This window comes from Strigops habroptila, chromosome 3 (genome assembly GCF_004027225.2).
Source record: "Strigops habroptila isolate Jane chromosome 3, bStrHab1.2.pri, whole genome shotgun sequence".
Classification (NCBI taxonomy): domain Eukaryota; kingdom Metazoa; phylum Chordata; class Aves; order Psittaciformes; family Psittacidae; genus Strigops; species Strigops habroptila.
Window position 1 is genome coordinate 49,065,958 of NC_044279.2, and position 19,550 is coordinate 49,085,507.

Consider the following 19,550-nt stretch of genomic DNA (forward strand, 5'->3'; position numbering starts at 1 on the left):
TTATAGACTTTCACAGGAAGAAACAGAGTAGGTTAAGGGCAGATGACTTTTCCTAGACACACTGTAATGCGACAACAGAATAAAAGAAAAACCTAACCAAACAGTAACCACCATCTAGACTGAACCCCATCCGTAATTCAACTAAGAACAGATTCCTCAACATGCAACTAAGCCAAAACCAAGGATGACAAGTCTACTGGAATGTACACAAAGCCCACAGCAGTATTTAGTACAACGTATTGTCAATCACACTTGTGCCATGTGCTACTGTATAAGAATAAATGTAATTTTCCTACCATGCGTACAGACTCACGTGGTTTTTTTGTTAGGATCACAGCTTAAAGTCAATTTTTTAAAGAGGCATGGAAGAGTTTCTCAAACATTTCTGCCATACAAATAACATCCCTTATATGAATTACATATGGCTTAATGAAGAGGTTTTGAAGGTACAGTCCAGCACAGACTGCAACACATAAAGGCGATACTGGTAACCCAGCCCTCTTAGGCAACTTCATTCATTTCAGGATAGTATTGTTCTCCTATTTGGAATCTTGTTTATAAAGCCTTAAGTATTAAAGAACATAAAGTTATTCCAGTTTTCCAAATCAAAACCTGCTTGTTAGGAGAGAGGTAACACTTGAACATGAGTTAGTTTCATCAGACCAGATTAGAAACTGAGTCACTTGACCTGGCCACAGACATAGTTAAAAGGAACACAGAAACCTTAAAGAAAATAATTTCCATTTTATTGTCAATAGAAAGATGAATATTATTCATTCTTAAATATATATTTTCAATTTCTTACTTGAGTGGTAGGCAATGACATCCAAGCCCATGCTCACAACTGAGGCTAGATTTTCTTCAGTGTGCATATGTAAGCTTTATTTCAGGATATACCAAACTACAGACTTACTAAATGAGTATAAAATAATGGAAGGACAGAAGGAGGTCAAAAGAGTTATGAATTTATTATTCTTTAGGAAATTTCTAATTTTAAATATAAAACTTCAAAGAGAATGAAAACATACGAAGTTATATGATCTCCTGTTTTCAGCCATCAAAACCAAAGACTCCATCTGATGTCAAATGTAGTTAAGCCAGGGCCAAAGGTCAAAAAGGAAGTTAAGTTTCTTATTAAAAAAAAAAAAAAAGAAAAGAACAAGGAAAAAGCCCTAAACCATACAGCTCCTGATTATTAAGTTCTCTGAAATTCTTAGAACAGAGAAAGCTGGAAGACAGTCACTGTTACTCAAACCACTCACCTTTACATTGTGCATACTCATGATGTTACCACAGTCATCCATGTACTGCTTCAGATCCTTGTCCTGCCAAAACACCATCATCATTGGTCAATAAAATAGTGGACAGCAGATTATGTAAGTATTCTTTATTGTTAGAACTGAAATAATTCATCAGAAAACTGAGTTGCCTGCAAAAAATGCTCAATGGTAAAAAACCCAGAAGCCTCAACATGTAGAAAACTCTGGCTTTCCAAGTATATATATATATATCTGTATATAAATACCATATGCTTTCCAGCAAACTACATCATCTCAGGCAACATCATTTGTTATTGCCTTCTTCTCCATCTTGTGTGTGGCACAGTATGTTATGAAATTACCATATTCTCCAATTACATTGGAAGTAAAGAGTTTTTCTTCATCCCTCTTATTATGCTCTTACTTTGTTATGTCTGTGTTACTTAGAAACAATAAACTGAATGTAAAACTCGCTAGTTGTGTAAGCACTTACCAGATATTCAAAAACAAGAGTCAAAGACTTGTCTGTGTGAACAATATCGTGTAAAGTAACAATATTTGCATGCTTCAGATCTTTTAATAATGACACTGCAAAAGAGAATTGTAAGTATAAAATAAATAAATGTAAAACACAAGCAGTAAATGCATTTCTAGTAAGTTCATACATATAAGCTATTTACATTTTTTTAATTAAAAAGCTATTTTTTAAGAACATAATACTCATAGATTTAACTAGTAAGAAAAGTATTTAATCAAAACACCAGACATTTAAGTAACAAAGTGTAAATATTTTCTTAAATTATACATTTCAAAAGAAGTAGCCATTTGGTAAAATGTATTCTGAATCCCTGAAAGTTACTCACTAACAATAGTCTAATTCAGTAAAAAAATCATCCATTTGAGAACACATCCACGCCCATAAAGTAAATAAATTTGAAACACTTTATCTTCATATATCTAGACTAAAATGTTCCTCATCAAAACTAATACCAATTTCATTAATCTCCCATGTATTTCCAAATAATAAGAGCACTTTGGTAAAAAAAAAATATATATATCCAGAAGTGTGTGAAATTCCAAGAAATAAAACCAAAGTTACCACCTTCTCTTATAGCTGTACATGGTGCTCCCTCTTCATGTTCCAGGCGGATTTCCTTCAGAGCTACCAGGTTCTCTGTCAATTTACTTCTACCCTTATAAACTGTTGCATAAGTACCCTACAAAATGGAAAAAGAAGGATACTTTTACAAGTTGTTCCTTCACTGAAAGATCAGTTAAAGAAAATATAAACTTCTGTTTGAGGTTCTAATAGGTTTAATTTTGGATATAAATAGTTTTTACACTGTCTTCTTTTGATACATGTAAAACTACAAAAATATTTTGTAAGTTCAGATCTGAACACACAGAAGACACAAGGGATGTATATGCTTAACAAGTCCGAAAATGACATGGAAAGCTATACACATACAGCTACCAAAGAAGCCAGATCAGGTACCGTTAAATTCACTAAGTTCACTGTTGGGATCATTTACTCTTTTGAAAGTCTCTATTTGATTAAAACTAGCTCAGGTATCTCTAAACTACACTACCATTATGTTTCCAAAGGCTGCGTGCTCTTCCATTGCTTTAATGAAGACATGCAACTTCTTTTGATAGCTTCTTGACATCATGAACAGTGAATATTATGAAGCTTATCTTTCTCAAACTTTTTTGTTTGTTTGTTTGTTTGGACAGCAAGAGATCCAAAATTCTCAGGGCATGTTACGTAAGGGCAAGAAATTCTGACAAAACAGCAAGTAGGTACAACTAATCCCAGCAAATGAAAGAGGACACAACGAAGTTACAGAAACTGCCCTAGGTTACAGTGCAGTACTGTAAGGCTCTACAGAGGGATCTGGACAGGCAGGATCAATGGGCTGTGGCCAATAATACAAGGTTCAACAATGCAAAGTGCCAGGTCTTGCACTTGGGTCACAGCAACCCCATGCAATGCCAAGGGCTTGAGGACGAGTGACTGGAAAGCTGCCTGCCAGAAAAAGACCTCTGGTTGTTGGCTGACAACCAGCTTGTGCCCAGGTAGCCAAGAAGGCCAAGATCATCCTGGCTTGTATCAGAAATAGTGTGGCCAGCAGGACAAGGGCAGTGATTGTCCCCCTGTACTTGGCACTGGTGAGGCTCCACATCCAATAGTGTGTTCAGTTTTGTGCCTCATTACAAGAAAGACATTGAGGTGCTGCAGCGTGTCCAAAGAAGGGCAACAAAGGTGGTGAAGGGCCTAGAGCATGAGGAACAGCTGAGGGAACCAGGGTTGTTTAACCTGGAGAAGAGAAGGCTCAGGGGAGACCTTAACACTCTCTACAACTGCCTGACGGGAGGATGGAGCAGGGAGGCGGCTCATCTCTTCTCCCAAGTAAGAAGTGATAGGACAAGAGGTAATGGCCACAAGCTGTGCCAGGGGAGGTTTAGCTTGGATATTAGGGGAAAATGTTTTCACTGAAAGGATTGTCAAGCATTGGAACAGACTGCCCAGGGAAGTGGGCAGATACCCCTGCAGATATTTAGAAGACATGTAGATGAGGCACTTAGGGACATGGTTTACTAGTGGTCTTGACAGTCCAGTTAACGGCTGGACTCAATGGTCTTAGAAGTCCTTTCCAACGTAAATGATTCTATGATTCTACATACCTGGTGTTGTCCACTACACTTTGCAAACAAGTGAGATAATGTAGACCCACAACTATGACTTGATACCTACTAGATTAACATTTCTCCAAGACATGCAATGTTACGTCATCTCTAGTCATCCATCTAACAAGTACTGGAGACAAAATAAAAAATAAATGCTTTTGGAAGTGAAAATATTGCAAATGGAGGACTAGCTGCAATATTCACAGCAGAGATACTGATCAGCCCTGCTTTCTTCTGCCATGTTCAGTGTGTCCCAATGCTCCTGTGCTCCTTATTCATTTTTGACCCCACTGGCCAACCGCAATCAAATCGGACAGGACTGACAACTGGCTCCTCCTGAATTCTACTGTTTCTCTGGAAGTCAGAGCCTGAGTGGAGGTAGAAAGCTGTACCGCTGCCATCCCAGAAGGACAGGCAAGCTCAGTGTTACATACTTCACCTTGCAGCATCCCGCTGGCTGCCAAGCTCAGGTATGCTGGCTTCGCTACCAGAACATGCATAGCTACTGCCTGCTCCCTGCAAGTGTTGGCCTCCTGTCCAGCATGAATGTTTCCTACCATCTAACTCAAGGCGGGAGGACACCAGGCTTAATTAATTTTATTACTGACAGAATAATTATAACTAATTTTGTTTATGATACATGCACAGAACATTTGTGTGGTTGTGACACTGCTACACATGTTGACTATGTTTGGTTTGCTGAAAAGATAAATTCAATGAGTATTTTGAGGGATACAGAGATTTTCTGCTAACGTTTATGTAGAATTTTACATAAGACATTGCCACCAAAGCACTAATCATTTCAAAAGCTATACATACCTCTCCAAGCTTTTCTAACTTGATATAGGTTTCCATTTTTCCAAATCCAATTTCTGACTGCAATGAAAAGAAATGGAAAATTGATCACTAAAATGGAACACTTTATGTATCACTTAATCAGCAAGCTAAACTTTGTTTCAGAAAAATACTTTTTAGTACTTGATCAAGCACCACATAATTCCATTATTTTAAAAACAATTTAGCATATCATGATAAAAATATGCCCCAGCACCCAGGCCTAACGCTCAGCCTGTTGACCAGTCTACTGTGTATCCCAGAAGGACTATGAACCGAGTTACATGTGGACCAAAAGCCCACTTTAGCCTGCCTCCTGCTTAGGTCTTCTCTACTATTCTGATCCGATTACCACGAATGAGTTTGTTATAGCTCAAAGCAAAGAAGTCATCTCAAACTATGCCATCCTTTCTTTTGCTCAGCATAACCACGTGCTGCTGCTTCTTTGAAAATAACTTTACTTATTTGCTACGTTCAAGGTCTCAGCTCCAGGTTTCCTCTCCCATTTTGACCTCCCACTGCTTTTCAGCCTAAAACTCTGCCAGTAAAATCCCTTAACATTATTCCTTCACATGCTTCAGCTTTGCCTCAACAATTTACATTCATTGGCTCATAACTTCATGTCTTTGTGTATTTTACTGGGATCTATTCACCTTCTCTTTTTTCGTCACCAACTTAACTCTGCAATGCAAGCTGGGAGGGTTTGCCTGCCTAAGTAACACCTTTTCTGAAGACTGTAAAATCATCAGTCTTTTCCTGTTCAAATCCACTGCTACTCTCATATTTAATATGGTTCTCTCTTACAGTTTCATGTAAGACCACTGTCAATTACACCAAAGCTTTATATTGTTCTTACAGTGCAAAGAATGCTGAAAGCAGACATGTAAAACACAAATTTTTAAACCAATTTACAAAGTCCATATAGCCTGTACCCTGACAAAACTCAAAATCCATACAATTCCCTGGGTTTTGCTTTACTGACAATTAAACATACACTAAGAAAAAAAAGTCAGGTTTTCTCCCCAGCACCACCTCCTCCTTCCACTTCCAAACATAGCTCTCCACTTGCTATTTCTGTCTAAGGAATGATACTTTGATCCCAGACTGGCTTCAGCACCTATGTCTGCTAGTCAGAATATGTCGATTTGCTCCTAAAAATCTGATGGATATTAAAGTTGTATGTTATTTCAGGGTAACACAGTGTAACATAAATACTGCTGACTGCATTAAGATTTGACAACAATATAATATGAAGGTATACTAAGAAAAGTTGGATTAATACTTAATTTTCAGAACATATGCTTGAAAATATATCTGAAGTAAGTTTAAGATCTTGTCTGTAAACGTATTTGACATATCTAAGATAAAAAATGGGAACATAATTATGTTAATATAGCACTAAGAGTAAACCTGTTTTATTAAATTAGTGTTAGAATTGAAATAAAAAAAACAAAAAACCTGCATAAAGATACTTAAGCATCAAGCATATTTGGAGCTGGTTGACGCCAAGCTGTTTATCCCAAAATAAAAGCAGAGTTGATATCTGACAATCCTTATAACTCCAATGAGATTTTAAACATACCACTGATACATGTACAATGTTAATAAAGCAAATATGTTTCCTTTTGACCTTCTTAAACAAACATATCTTGAAGTAAGTATTAGATGGTATTAGAATTAAAAAGATAGGCTGCTTAGTTTACAGGAGAATCTAAAGGAGAACTCGTAGCCACTGGCCTTGGTTACTGCCAGACAATCTGGAATACAACTTAAAAGTCTGATTTCTAAGAAACCCCAATATTTTTCATCAAGACTAATAAACTTACGATCTTCTTTAGACAATAAAATGATACAATATTTCCTACATGCAAAGGACAGATATTCTCCAAGACCTATCTTTCAATGTGTTTAATTTTTTTTAATCACATTTTGGTTGCCTACGACTCAAAAGAAAAACTAATTTTTACATTCCTCTAAATAAGATAAATTTATTTTTTCTTTCAAAATAATTTCTGATCTATTTAACTTTTTTCTACAATACACATCTGTCTGTCTTGACTTATACAGAAACACTGACGCACCCTATTTATGGTCTCTCATTTCTAATGGCTGGTGCATAAGTTACACCTATGCTACTGCGCACCCAATACTGTACATGTATACATGAAATACAAGTACTATAAAAGCTAATTTTTCCCTTGTATTTCAAAGAATAATACCAGACCTAAAGTACAACAAGTCCTCACTTGATACTTTTTATAGCCTTTTTCCTTTGATTCCTACTAAGCCTTGGAAAGAGACATGCCTTTGAAGCAGAGCACAGTGTTCACATATTGTAATTAACAGTCTGCTAGCAAGCTTTCAATGACAATCTCAGAATAATGAGTCCTTCAATTTCTCTTTTCTAAAAGTTAGTTTGAAATCATGAAAGGACAATGCAGCAAATGCATGCCTGCATACCACAGCACTGCTGGGAGGTTTCATTTTGGACTCCTAAGCTCTGAAAGCATTTTTAAAAGGCAAACCAAAAAACCTTGTGACAGGAAGCTGATTCCATACACACACCATGCTCATTAGAGGGCACTGTTTTTCTGTCTGTCTTGTAGAAGGTAAAGATGACAGAACTTGAACTGCTCTCAGGGGTCAATGTTAAATGAGTAAGGGGATTTAGCTATACAGGAAAATGTCCCCAGCCTCCAAGTACTATATATCACTGAAAAGGTTCTACTGAAAAGGTACTTCACCAGCATCTGAAAAGAGAATGTTTTGGGAAGTCTATTCCCCAGTTCAGTGCTGCATCAGTAACTAAGTGGTTAATGAGCTACAAAATTCTGGCACAAATATTTAAGCTTGCTACATTATTATTACTTCCAGTGCTTTGATCCTATCTTTTCTTCTTCTAATACTGTTCTTGTAGAAGGCGACATGCAGATTAGAGCTTCAGTCTAGCACACTAAATTCTGTTTTTTTCAGGGGAAAAATACATGACAAAATTCAACCATTGCTTTGTTACAGACAATATTAATTCACAAAGAATACAATAAAGATAATTCACAGTTGTTAAAACTAATTCACTACAAGTACCTTCATATTTAGTTTTCAGCAAATAAGCCATTAAATCAAGAAAGCAAAGAATAATGTGGATTACATAAACCTATCCAGTTTTTCTCTGGATAGAATTTTTCAACCATGAATTTGCTCAGAAAGTCAGTAATGGTCTAGCAATTCTTTAAAACCACAATTAACATTAAGAAAGCTGATAGATCAAATTATGATTGAAATGTAGCAATTTTCGTAAAAATAATAATTTATTTTTTTTTACCATTTCAGGGATGTGTATATTTTATACAAGAATCCAAGATTTCTAGTATTTATACTCTAATTATAGTATAGGAACTCTCATTCTGCAACGTCCAAGACTTAATTTTTGAGAGAGAAAATTTGTTATCAAACACAAAAAGAACAGCGAGGATGACCTGCCTTCACATTATGCTGCTTTAGGGCATTCCTATTATACCACATAAGAACCCTGGCCTTGACCTAAGACTACGTGGCCTATTTGCTCAAACAGATCATCCCTGCTCTAAAAAGCAAAAGGATTTAAGTATACGCTTTGGGAGTTGAGTTCAGCCACCAATTTCAATTGACCCAATTTCAATGGGTCAAGACCTTCACAGAGAAATGACTGGGCCAAGTTTGAAGAAGAAAAATGAAAGAAAGGGTGAAATTCTGCAACGGATTTTGGCAGGTGCACGCTGGTGAACGCTGAAGTTCAGGACGTAAAAGCCAAGGTGTAAATGAAGCTGAATTACAGCTACGGTATATAGACATCCACACCAAATGGAACCTGAAAACCCAAGAGGTTGCTTTAGCAAGGCAGATGCATTACACTTACTAGTGATGCTCTACGAGAACGTCGACTCATTGGCTGATCAAATGGTGGGCTGTTAATCTGCAACTTTTCAAGGTAGCCATCTGGTATCCTGATGTCAGCAGGCAGGGACAAGCGCTTGTTCAAATCCTACAGCAAATAACGTTAAAAAAGAAGGGTCAGGTATTCAAGTATAATTCAGAATGTCCTAAAACGTCTTCTAACACCTGTAGTGTTACTGTGTTTACAGTGTTACTATTTCACCTGCATGTTTCTTTTTTTTATTACTTATTTTTAGTTTGGTTCTAATCTCAAACATGCCAGAAAATGAAATATCAAATATTCTCTTAAAGTGGCCGATCACCACCACAGAGGCAAAAGGGCTACATATCCTGATACGGAAAAAATGGGAAGTAATTTCCAAAACAATAAGAATTGTTTTTAAGTAAAGGTAGTTTTTCAGTAAAGGTATCCAAGCTGAACCCAGGACACCAAGTAAGGAAAATCACGCTCAGCATCAAACTATACAATCCACTGCCATGGATTCTACTATGAAGTTAAGACGACATCTCTGGTACCACCACCGTTTTCACACTTTTCTCCAGCAGAAGGGGGAAACTCCAGATTTCTGCCAGTAGACCGCAGATTTAATAAATACTGACCTGAGAGCACTAAGCTCTTCTTGATTTTACCCTATTCTATCTTACCTATCACCTCCAGCTTTGACTTCTGGTCATCCTGAGCTAACCTAAGCACTGGCAGCTACATCCTCATTCGGCTCCCCTCAGGCTTGGCCATGTGTTTCTACTTGTGTCTTTGCAGCAGCTTTGAACTATTTCAGCATGCTAAATCATCAAGAAACTCTCTCAGGCAAAGTGCATAGCTTCCTGCCAGCTTTGTGATCCGAACAGGTTCAGTGTAAGGTCAGACAAGCTCACAGCCTGAACACAGGGCAGAGAAGGCAGCAGGGCAAGCCTGAGAAGCCGGAAGCTAAATTGGCTTAGGTTGCTAAAGAACTGGATCATCAGACTTTTCAAGACTGGAGATCTTGGGAGACAACTTGCTAAGCATTCAGTGCTGATAATGTATTTGAACCATGTATATGCATGATCTGTACACGTACCTGGAGCAACAACTAAGCAAAAAATATCAATTAAAAACATATATTAAAAAAAATTAATCTAATTTGGCAAGCAGTTTAATTTCAGATAGGACTGAAGTGCTCAAATGCATCCCCCCAGATGACTGATCTACATATGCTATTCACTACGGCCACTGGATACAAGCAGAAATTTTTGGAGATGACAACAAAGCTTTAACTTCTGGCAGCTGATTCTCCTGTTTTCCTTTTGCTCCTCACACCTCCTTAGGTGCAGAGCACAAAGTCTGGTAGCTTCCACTTTGCTGCCCAACATCAGCTTCTTTGCATAACTGGAAAAAAATTGGTATCTGTGTTTCTTATTTTGTACAGAAGTTTTAAATTATAGTAAGAGCTAGGAGTAATCCCTACAGTAAACCAGTATTTTCCACTAAAGAATTTTCTTTCTTCTGTCAGGCTCTGCTAATGCCATTTTTGTAACAGGCAACTGAAATTCACTGAAGGTAGTAGAGTCATCTGAAAAAGAAATGCCTCTCCCCTACTGAAGAGAGCTTCAGATCATGTTAAATAACTAAATAAATTCACCCCATAATTCATTGCACTATTCAGAAAATTCAGGTAGCTCATCAGAACAAATGACCACAAAGGAAGAAGCTCCATGTTGCCTTAAAGAAAACAATTTTGCCATCTCACTGCAATGGGAGACCATGGAACTGCTGGAATAAAACAGGGATGGCAGGAAAAGGACCAGTACCAATCTGTGCTCCACCTTCGTACTGTAATCTCAGATGAACAGTGGGGCAATTTTCTTTCTCCCGTTGCTCAAGAACATAAAATGAAGAAAAATTTGACAAATTTCAAGACAGCATAAGAAAATAGCATTGAGCTGAGTTTTTCAATATATTTCCTGAACTCAGTAGATATTATCTTATATACCCCATGGCAAAATAACTTTCTCCTACTCCTATCTATTAACTCTATGGCATAGAAACCTACTGTAGTGCTCTCTTCCTACGGTACCATAGTGTTTGTTTGATAATAAGTATTTTAACATAGTCTGTTTATAGGAATACTGAAATCATGGACCACAATGCAAAAGCCTCATAAAATATTGAACTGATTGTACCCCAAAGCTCTCCATCTGTTTGTTCTCTCCTCCCACAGCACTCATCCTTGGGGCAGCCAAAGCAGTGCTTCACTCCTAGCTCCACAGCCTCAAAGAAGCATTTCCAAGCATATAAAGTTGGTGAGTATGTAGAAAGAAGGAAGCAAAGGCAGCCTTTAAGCTGTAACAGCAGTTTGAAAGCTATGCCATTAACTGTGCACAGTGACTGCCATCAATAAAGACATACCTTTTCAAATGGAGAGGAAGGGAAACAAATCTAAGATGCTTTACATCTACCAGAAATTCATTACTTTGAAGTCCAGCTACCGTAAAAACTGGAGGTGACAATATTTTAGGTACCAGACAATATTATAATGGGAGCTAGTTGTAATTCTATTACAGAATTCCCCTTCCTTCATTCTCAAAAGCTCTGCCCATGTCATTTTTGCAATAAGCAATTGCAAACACCTCCGTGACTTGCTTCAGAGATCCATGTCACATCCTCACTTACACTGAGCTTAGGCTGCAAACTTACATTAGGTGCTACATAGTGCGTAATATAAATACTGTTTGAATCCAAGTACTTAATGATGCAAAGGCCAAAATCTATTCCAGTCTGGGGGAAAAAATCTCACAAACAATAGTCTAAGTACACAACAACAACCCTCACCCCCCTACAATGTCTGTCTTAAAAAAACCTAAACACACCACAACCCGAGGGGAAAAGTAGAGAGAAAATCTTTTCAGAATTGCAGTATCTGTTTTTAATATAAGTTCTCTACATTTGTAACTTCTCTTACATTTGTACCATAATGGACAATACACAGCAGTAATCACTCTTTTTTCCCTCAAAAGCACTTAATACTCAAAAAATGAGCATTTATGTGCTTGAAGCCTAAGTTTTTGTCATGTTGCAAATAAAACCAAACTGCAATCCATTCTCTTTAACTTCATAGAGCTGAAAAAAGTCTATTTTTTGAGAGGAAAACACAATGATTTCATGGAAACTGCAGCAGGTACTTGATACATTTTTTCTCCTATGTACGCTACTACTCTTCTTTCAATACTCATGCATATTAGGCTGTGCTGAAATGTCAACCAGGCCACAACCTCCTTTTTAAAACCATATATTAAAATTGCTGGCTACTAGTCAGAAACCTTTTACGACACCAATGTTTAAAAGATCATATGTGAAGTCACATTTATAAAGTTTTGCTGTCTTTGTATTATAATCGTCCTTTACCAATCTGCCTAAAATAGGCAAAATTAAAGAAAGTTATTTAGACTGTAATCCCAAATACTTGCAAGATAGAAATTATCATATTTTGTTTGTCTGTACCACCTTAATTCCTCCCAGTTCTTGCAATAATTGAAGCAACCACCTTTTGGGAAAAGAAAGCAATCATAATTAAATGCTATACAGCAACATGAAACAGGATTCATTAGACCTGCATGAGAGAAATAAACACCTCTCCTAGAGGCTAAATAGAAAAAGTGGAAACTAAAATTACATCAGTTTGGCATAGTTAAAAAATCTAGTTAATTTAACTGAGATTATGTTAAAAAGAAAAGCAAGAACCCTACCATGCACCAAACAATTCTGAGCCTTGAGTGTTCAAGGTCAGGCAGTCTGCTGACATTTTGGCAACCTGTGCAGCTGATGGCAGCAGCAGACTTATTCCCCCACTGTGGGCTGACCCCAGTGAACAGCCAAGCTCACACCCAGCTGAGCACTCGCTCCCTGCTCCCATGGGATGCAGAGAAGACAAAAGGATGGTGAGGAGATTGTGGGTGGAGGCAACGACAGTTTAATAGAAAAAGCAAAAGCTGTGTGCCCAAGAAGAGCAGAAAAAGGAACTGATTCACTGCTTCATTGGCAGGCAGGTGTCCAGCCACTCTGGCCTCAGAATGCCTGGTGGTGGCTCGGGAAGTGGAAGACAAATGCCAGAGCCACAAGTGTCCACCCTTTCTCCTCCTTCCCCCAACTTTTATTACATATCACACGGTAGAGAATAGCCCTTTGCCCAGCTGGGTTGGCTGTCAAGCCGAGGGGAAGCAACCAACTTCCCCACTGGTGCTGAATGGCCCCTATGGAAAGGCTGGCCCTAGCATATGAAACCCAGAGTCGCATCTTAGATGCAATCACCACCTTCTATCCTGCATGCTGCCAGTGCAGCTACCCCACTGCAATCTTGCTATTGCTGCTTTAGCAGCAGCAAAACCTGCTCTTCTGAACCCCATGGTTTGCTGTGATTTTGGCATGGTGCCAGCTGGACTGCAAGCAGCAGTAGGAAAAAGTGACTTTTAAGAATTTCTAATTCTCTTAAGCCTCTGTGGAATTCCATGAAACAATGAAAAAGACACTTTCTGGACAGAGGACTTTGTCCACGCTAATTTCAATGACCAACTGAATCTAATGACATGTTAGCATTTGTCAGGAAAAAAAACCCACACCACCTTAAACCAAGTAAAATTACTAAAATGAAGAAACCTTTTATAATGGAAATTATTAGCAGGCTGTAAAGAATGCAGGTTGTTAAAAGATCCTGCTACAATGCTATTTAAAGAAGTAACAAGAAAGCATGTAAAACTAATGGCAGGCTGGGTAATTTTCCCTTCGCTCTTTAGTTTTTGATAATTAAGATTTTGAGCTTGTCAACATGACAGAGTTTAATGTCCATTTTTAACAGTAATTAATTCTGCATGCCTTTATGAATATTTTGAATTGTTGTTTCATGTTTTAGAACAGATTAAGTTAGGCTAACTCCCTATGTTATCTTACATATCCTTTTTTAAACACAACAGGTGTGTAAGTGGTGTACAAAGACCCTCAACTATGCGGAGGGAATGTGAGTACATTCCTTTGTAACTCTTAACAAGCAAAGGTTTACTGAAGTTCAAAACCTTAGCTTACAGGGACAACAAAGTACTTCAGGTAAAACAAACTATCTTTAGAGAATTAAAATAATAGTGTTTTCTTGTAAGTCACTTAAGATTTATTTTTCCAAATGAGGACTAACTTATGAAAAAGCTTTTGTCAATTCATAACATTTTCTAGTTCAATTCTTTCATGGTTATCTTTAGGGTCAACTTGGAAAAAAATATTATCAGTGTTCAATAAAGGAATTATAAAATGCTCAAATGCCTACAGGTAACTGTATGTCACTTAATGAGTAATTTTTTGATCCAGTCCCAGAATATATTCTGCAGAACATATACAGGCACCATTTGCTTTGCTAGGGTAACAAGAACGCTTGTGGCATTTCTTCCCTCCTTCTACAACCTGAAAACACATTTTCTATCTTCATGTGCATACCTACTCTCAGCCTTGCTTTACAATTGGTATTACTGGCAGAGAAATGCATACTATTTTTATAATATGCCTGAAATGAGAATCACATTTGTCCTACTCAGCTTGATGGCAGATAAACATGTGAACACTTGTGACACTAATATAACTTTGTTTTCTGTGAAGATAAACTACCACAATTCATAGTCATCTTTACCATCCATTTCTATCACTAAGTAGAGCAAATGCTCTGAGGAGAACTACACTTTGTCGAGCCTTGTCTTTCGTCTGGCTAGCATCCAACCACCTTGCTGTAACTTGATGTAGATATTCTGTCTACCACTGACTACTTACGTACACTAGGGCACAAGAAAAGGTGTTTCAGCTTAAATCCTGGAGGTCCTGTGAGCTGAGTAATTTAATTATAAGTAAATAAACATGTTTGAAAGAGACAGACAAACCAGCACCACCCCCCCCCACCTCCCAAACCAAAACACCTTTTGCTTTTCACACATACTTGGAAGTAAAAAAACCCAAATCCCAACATTTTTTATTTCTTTACTTCTGGTCCCCCTCTGGATGGCTCAAAACACTGTTACAAATACCAGCTTCTTGAGCTCCTACCCATAGTAAGCCATTAGCAAAAGTTTAATACTAGAACTTTGTTACCACATTTTGGTTTTTTCATCTGACTCTCAAACAAGTCTATTCCTTTGCTACCTATCCTGTTCTCATCTCCTATTCTGCATAATACAAACTTGTCAGCTATTCCTCTTCCTAATTGCTTGACTTGGCTTTACTGCCATAGCATTATGCTTTTCAGAAAGTCTCATTCCTGGCCAACAGATCAATTTTCACTTCTCTTAAGCCCTGTCGAAAAAGTACATTTTTCCACACAATGCACCTATTTGTATTTGTTAAAGCAACACAGCTAACTTTTCGCACTTTAAATCAGATATTAAAATCAACAACTTCTGTTCTTCCTTAACTCACCATTTATTTTTTGCCAAGATGTGCTACACGCTTCAATAAATTTAACTGAAGTAAAATAAAGATGATTCTAACTCAGGATATAGAATGTTCAAACTCTACATATTAAAACTGCTCTAGAAAGAAGCAATTTGAAATATTCACACTTTTTAGTGTGTCTTCTGATAAATCAAATCATTACATCTGACTTATATAGCACACAGAGAATAAACACTAATATTTTTCACAAAATAAAATAACAATAATCAAAAATAAAAAGAAAACTGCCCCAGCGAAGGATTTGCTGAGGTCTTCCCAAGTCCAATTTTCACTATGGTACAAAAAGCAGAAAAAGCAAAACTGAGACTACTTTTATTTTTATCCTTTAACAAATATACCTATTTGCAGACTGTTTCTTTCTTGCTGCAGTAGCAACAATAAATCCTTCTCCAATCTACTGGGTTACAAATGCCATTGATCTTTCAACTGCTAGGCTGTTTCAAGCTGCTACTGCACTCGCAACTGCAGTAAGAGAAGAAAGGTTTGGGCTTCTGCCAGTGAAGCAGTAGGAAGCATTAAAAAAGGGGTAATCCTGTAGTACCAAATGACTTGTCATAAAAACTTGAAGGGAAAACCATGACAGCATCGGCTGCAGTTCACTATTCCCCGAATGTCTCATTTAGCTCATCTAATAGCTGACTACCTCCAAACCCAGTATTTCATTGCCTGAGGCCAGATGTTCCCATTGCTTTTTGGAGGAGAATGAGCTCTAAGCTAATGAGGTAGTGATGGGGTGTAAGAAGGTCAACTGGCAAAAAATTACCCCTTCAAAACAAAGTGAGTATGTGCTGATGTAAGTTTAGGGGCCAAGGGGAGAAGGAAGCTGGCTCTGTCAGGAGCAGGTAGTCAGCGGACGACACAAACTATATTGCCAAACTGCATCATTATAACACGAATCCTTACTGCTTTGGTTCTTCAGTTTATTGGCAAGTTAAATTTCCAGACCAATCATTCCTTAAGTTATATACTTATTACACGACAGCAAACCTTTCCCTGATACGTTAGCTTATCTTTTAAGAGTTAATATTGCTAAATTCCATCAATAAATTTTTGTTACAGCCTCACAAAGAAATTGTTCTTCTAACTCTACAGACACCAGTCTGACAGCCCAAACAATCCACTATAGATCAAATGAAAATGCTTTGCTTTCTTGTGTAAGCATCAGTCTGAATTAGGCCTCTCACCAGTTCTATCGAGTACCAGCAAGACATGTCAGCTGCAACCACAAGCTGTTCACTAATAAGTCATAGTGCTTTTGCTCACTGGAGAATGCTTAATGAGATCTAAAATGCTATCATATAACCCTGTATGCAACACAGTTCAACTTCATGACATGCTAACTGTAAAAAAAAACAAAAACAAAAAACAACACAAACAAAAAAATCTGCTCTTCACAGTATTCTTTCCTTGCACATTTTAAATAAAATTTACCTATCGTGATACTTCATGACACAAGCAAACAAATTAATTAAAAAACATTTGCTTATGCCAATGAGAATTTAAACTTTCTAATATACCACCTTATATGCATGAACTTACCGTACCATTTTAGTATCAAATACAGTGTTCTGAAGTCTGCCTTTTCAAATTTCAGTGCATTTTTGTCAAATGACAGCACAGTTGAAGCTAACTGGAACCTCTGCAGAATTATGACATATAAGACTGCTAGAGGCAAAAGCAAATAGAAAAACCCAACCCCAAATCAGAGAATATATTTACAGAGAATTCTGTTGCTTGGTCCAAGGTCATGAAGCAAAACCAGCAGCATACACACCCATCAAAAGAAATATATAGCATCCTTGCAGCATATTATTTCAACACCTTTATAAATAAACCTTGATTACTGTAACCAAAAAGACTACTTTAACAGCTGGGATGAGTTATCTATACCAGTTTTCCTTACAGGTATACAAAATCATCATCATTCCCCCACTCAACTGACAATCGTGACTATAATTTCATTGTGATGCAGAAAGCGCATTTTTTTTCTGCCTTCTGCAGAATGGTTTATACCTAAATACTACATTTTTCCCTTATATTTTAAAGTTGTTGTTATTACTTTACTGAAAACAAAATCACAATCAAGAAATTACTATTCTGTTAAATTTGAGGAAAGGGTCATCAAATAACATTTTCTTCTGTTAGAAGCAATAACGAAAATATAATCTGAAGACCCTGCTCTCACTCCACAAATCTACACTGGTTTTCAGCCAGTCTACTGAAATGCAACACAATTTAAGAGAGCGTCAATTTTGTGCACTGAATCAGGTGCCTTGTTATATGTGGGACAGAGATGACCAAAAATATGAAATTCATTCATCAATTAAATCCAGATTTTTTTTATTTTTTTATTTGATTTTTTTTTTTACAATATGCTAATCAAATCAAGTACCCAAACTACTTTCAGAGATTTTATCATGAGATTAAGTCTATGGGCTATTTCAGACCCATAACAAACACCAATGACCACAGATATCGCATGTTCGCTGCCCCCTCCCCAACATAAACACGGTTTGTCAGATTTGATGTTGAGATGCTAGAAAAAGACAAGGAGTCAACTATAATCAGTGAAATATTGATATTATTAATAATTCTAAGGTTTAACTTCTATTTTGGGACTAGGAGTCACACTTTCCCAGTACATCTACTATTATCAATCAACCACACAAGGACTTTACTGCCAGTAGTTCAAGAAAGTTATTGCCAGTATCTGTGGCCACTTCAACATACTTTTTTTTTTTAAAAGCACAGAAACCAGAATTGCGAGCAGATAGCTTTTATTTACTTTAGCACAATCAAAAACTTATGAAAAGAAATCTTCTAAGTATCTCTTCAAGAATATTTGTAACAGTATTTTTGAACCCACAAAATTAGAATTACAGGTCAGTAGGATTTTTTCATTTAAGCAGTCAAAAAAATGAATTCTGAACAACTTCCTCAAAATACTTTAAACAAGAATCTGAATTTCATGGATATGGTGCTTAAACTACTGACTAGCTGAATAAAAACTGCTCTTTCATCCTTTTTTTTCCCCTCCAGAAAAAAACCCCACAGACAGGTTTTTTATTTACTTCCTATCTGTTCAGCATAAATACAGTACTCAGAAACTGCATTCCAGGAGCTTCTATTCACAATCAATGAAACCAAACCAAAACAAATCCTGTGACATAATACCAGTTTGAAAAATCTGAGAAAGGAGGAATGAAATTCAAATGCGAGATATTACTTTCTTTTCATCAAGTGTATGAATACATAGGAAATTTGTGAGAAATTATGCCAGAAATACTTCAAAATTCTTCTTGGGTATATTTCTTGTTTTGTTTTGTTATTATTTCATTGCATCTTGGAGAGCTCATAAGGAAGTGGACTTAAGATAAAATAAGGAAGAATAAGAAAAATAGTAACAACCATAAAAAGATCCTGTCTGATTTTGTTTGCCTGACTAAATTATCGCATAACAAGATTTCACTCTGTGGCATTAACCTCAATGTAAACCCTGCTGAAACCCAGGATCTGATGGCTGTTTGATTCAGTAGTAGGTGCTGGGCACTAAGAGATGCTAATAAAGTAAGTTCTGCCTAATTTACTCCTATACCTTCCTGATTTTTAAACATAGATTTCCATATGTTTTCATCAGTTTCTATAGCAGGGAAGTAGGAGAAACTGCCCAAAAGAAAAGGATAGCATAAGTTTATCAGTGTACAGGAAGAATGGAGGGGAAGGGAATTGGAAAAAAATATCATGAGAAACAAAACAGAACATATCACTATAAAAATGCAAACCTGGACCCTTAGAACAGTTCTGTTAACTTTACTGTTAACATTATACTGTTCTAACAGTACAACATTAATTATTAACATGAGCCATTCACATCAATACAAAGCTGTGAGTACCAAAGGGAAAGTCCCATGAAGAAACCGGCTAATTCAAAATAAACCAACTTCTTGAATACGGAAACTGGAAATCTGACCTTCCTGGACAGGACTGTGAGGCTGGAGTGAGTGCAGGGTATGAAACTGCACCCAAGTACTGATTTCTCATCTGCTGCATTCCAGTGATTACTAGAGATGTATTTTGGAGATGGCTGAACATATCCGATATGGTAACAAAAGTCTTAAATGGAACTTCAAAGGAAAACCAAGTTATGAAAAAGCAAAACAAACAAACAAACAAAGGCAGATATTCCATCCCTATAAAAAGGGTTAAAAAGGGTTCTGCCTAGTGCAGCACCTTTTCTAAGAGAAGTAGCATTTGCAAGTGGAATGCAAGAACTTTAGCATCAGGATTACAAAGGTTCCTAACAGAAGGGCAAAAAAGCATTAATTGCTGATAACAGACAGTTGCCCCTAGAAAATCTAGTAAAAGGCTGGTTAAAG

At 37.0% G+C, this 19,550-nt stretch overlaps 1 protein-coding gene across 3 annotated transcripts in view; it reads right to left on the bottom strand.

Moving 5' to 3' along the window:
- The window catches only part of CDK17 (cyclin dependent kinase 17), a 93,140-nt gene that overhangs the window by 10,180 nt on the left and 63,410 nt on the right, over positions 1-19,550 (bottom strand). For all 3 annotated transcript variants that reach the window (XM_030480815.1, XM_030480814.1, XM_030480813.1), the window contains 5 exons: positions 8,677-8,802; positions 4,767-4,823; positions 2,362-2,476; positions 1,753-1,847; positions 1,263-1,325 (listed from right to left, as the gene is read on the bottom strand). In XM_030480815.1, the coding sequence (XP_030336675.1) occupies positions 1,263-1,325; positions 1,753-1,847; positions 2,362-2,476; positions 4,767-4,823; positions 8,677-8,802 (456 nt within the window). The remainder of the gene's footprint in view (positions 1-1,262; positions 1,326-1,752; positions 1,848-2,361; positions 2,477-4,766; positions 4,824-8,676; positions 8,803-19,550) is intronic.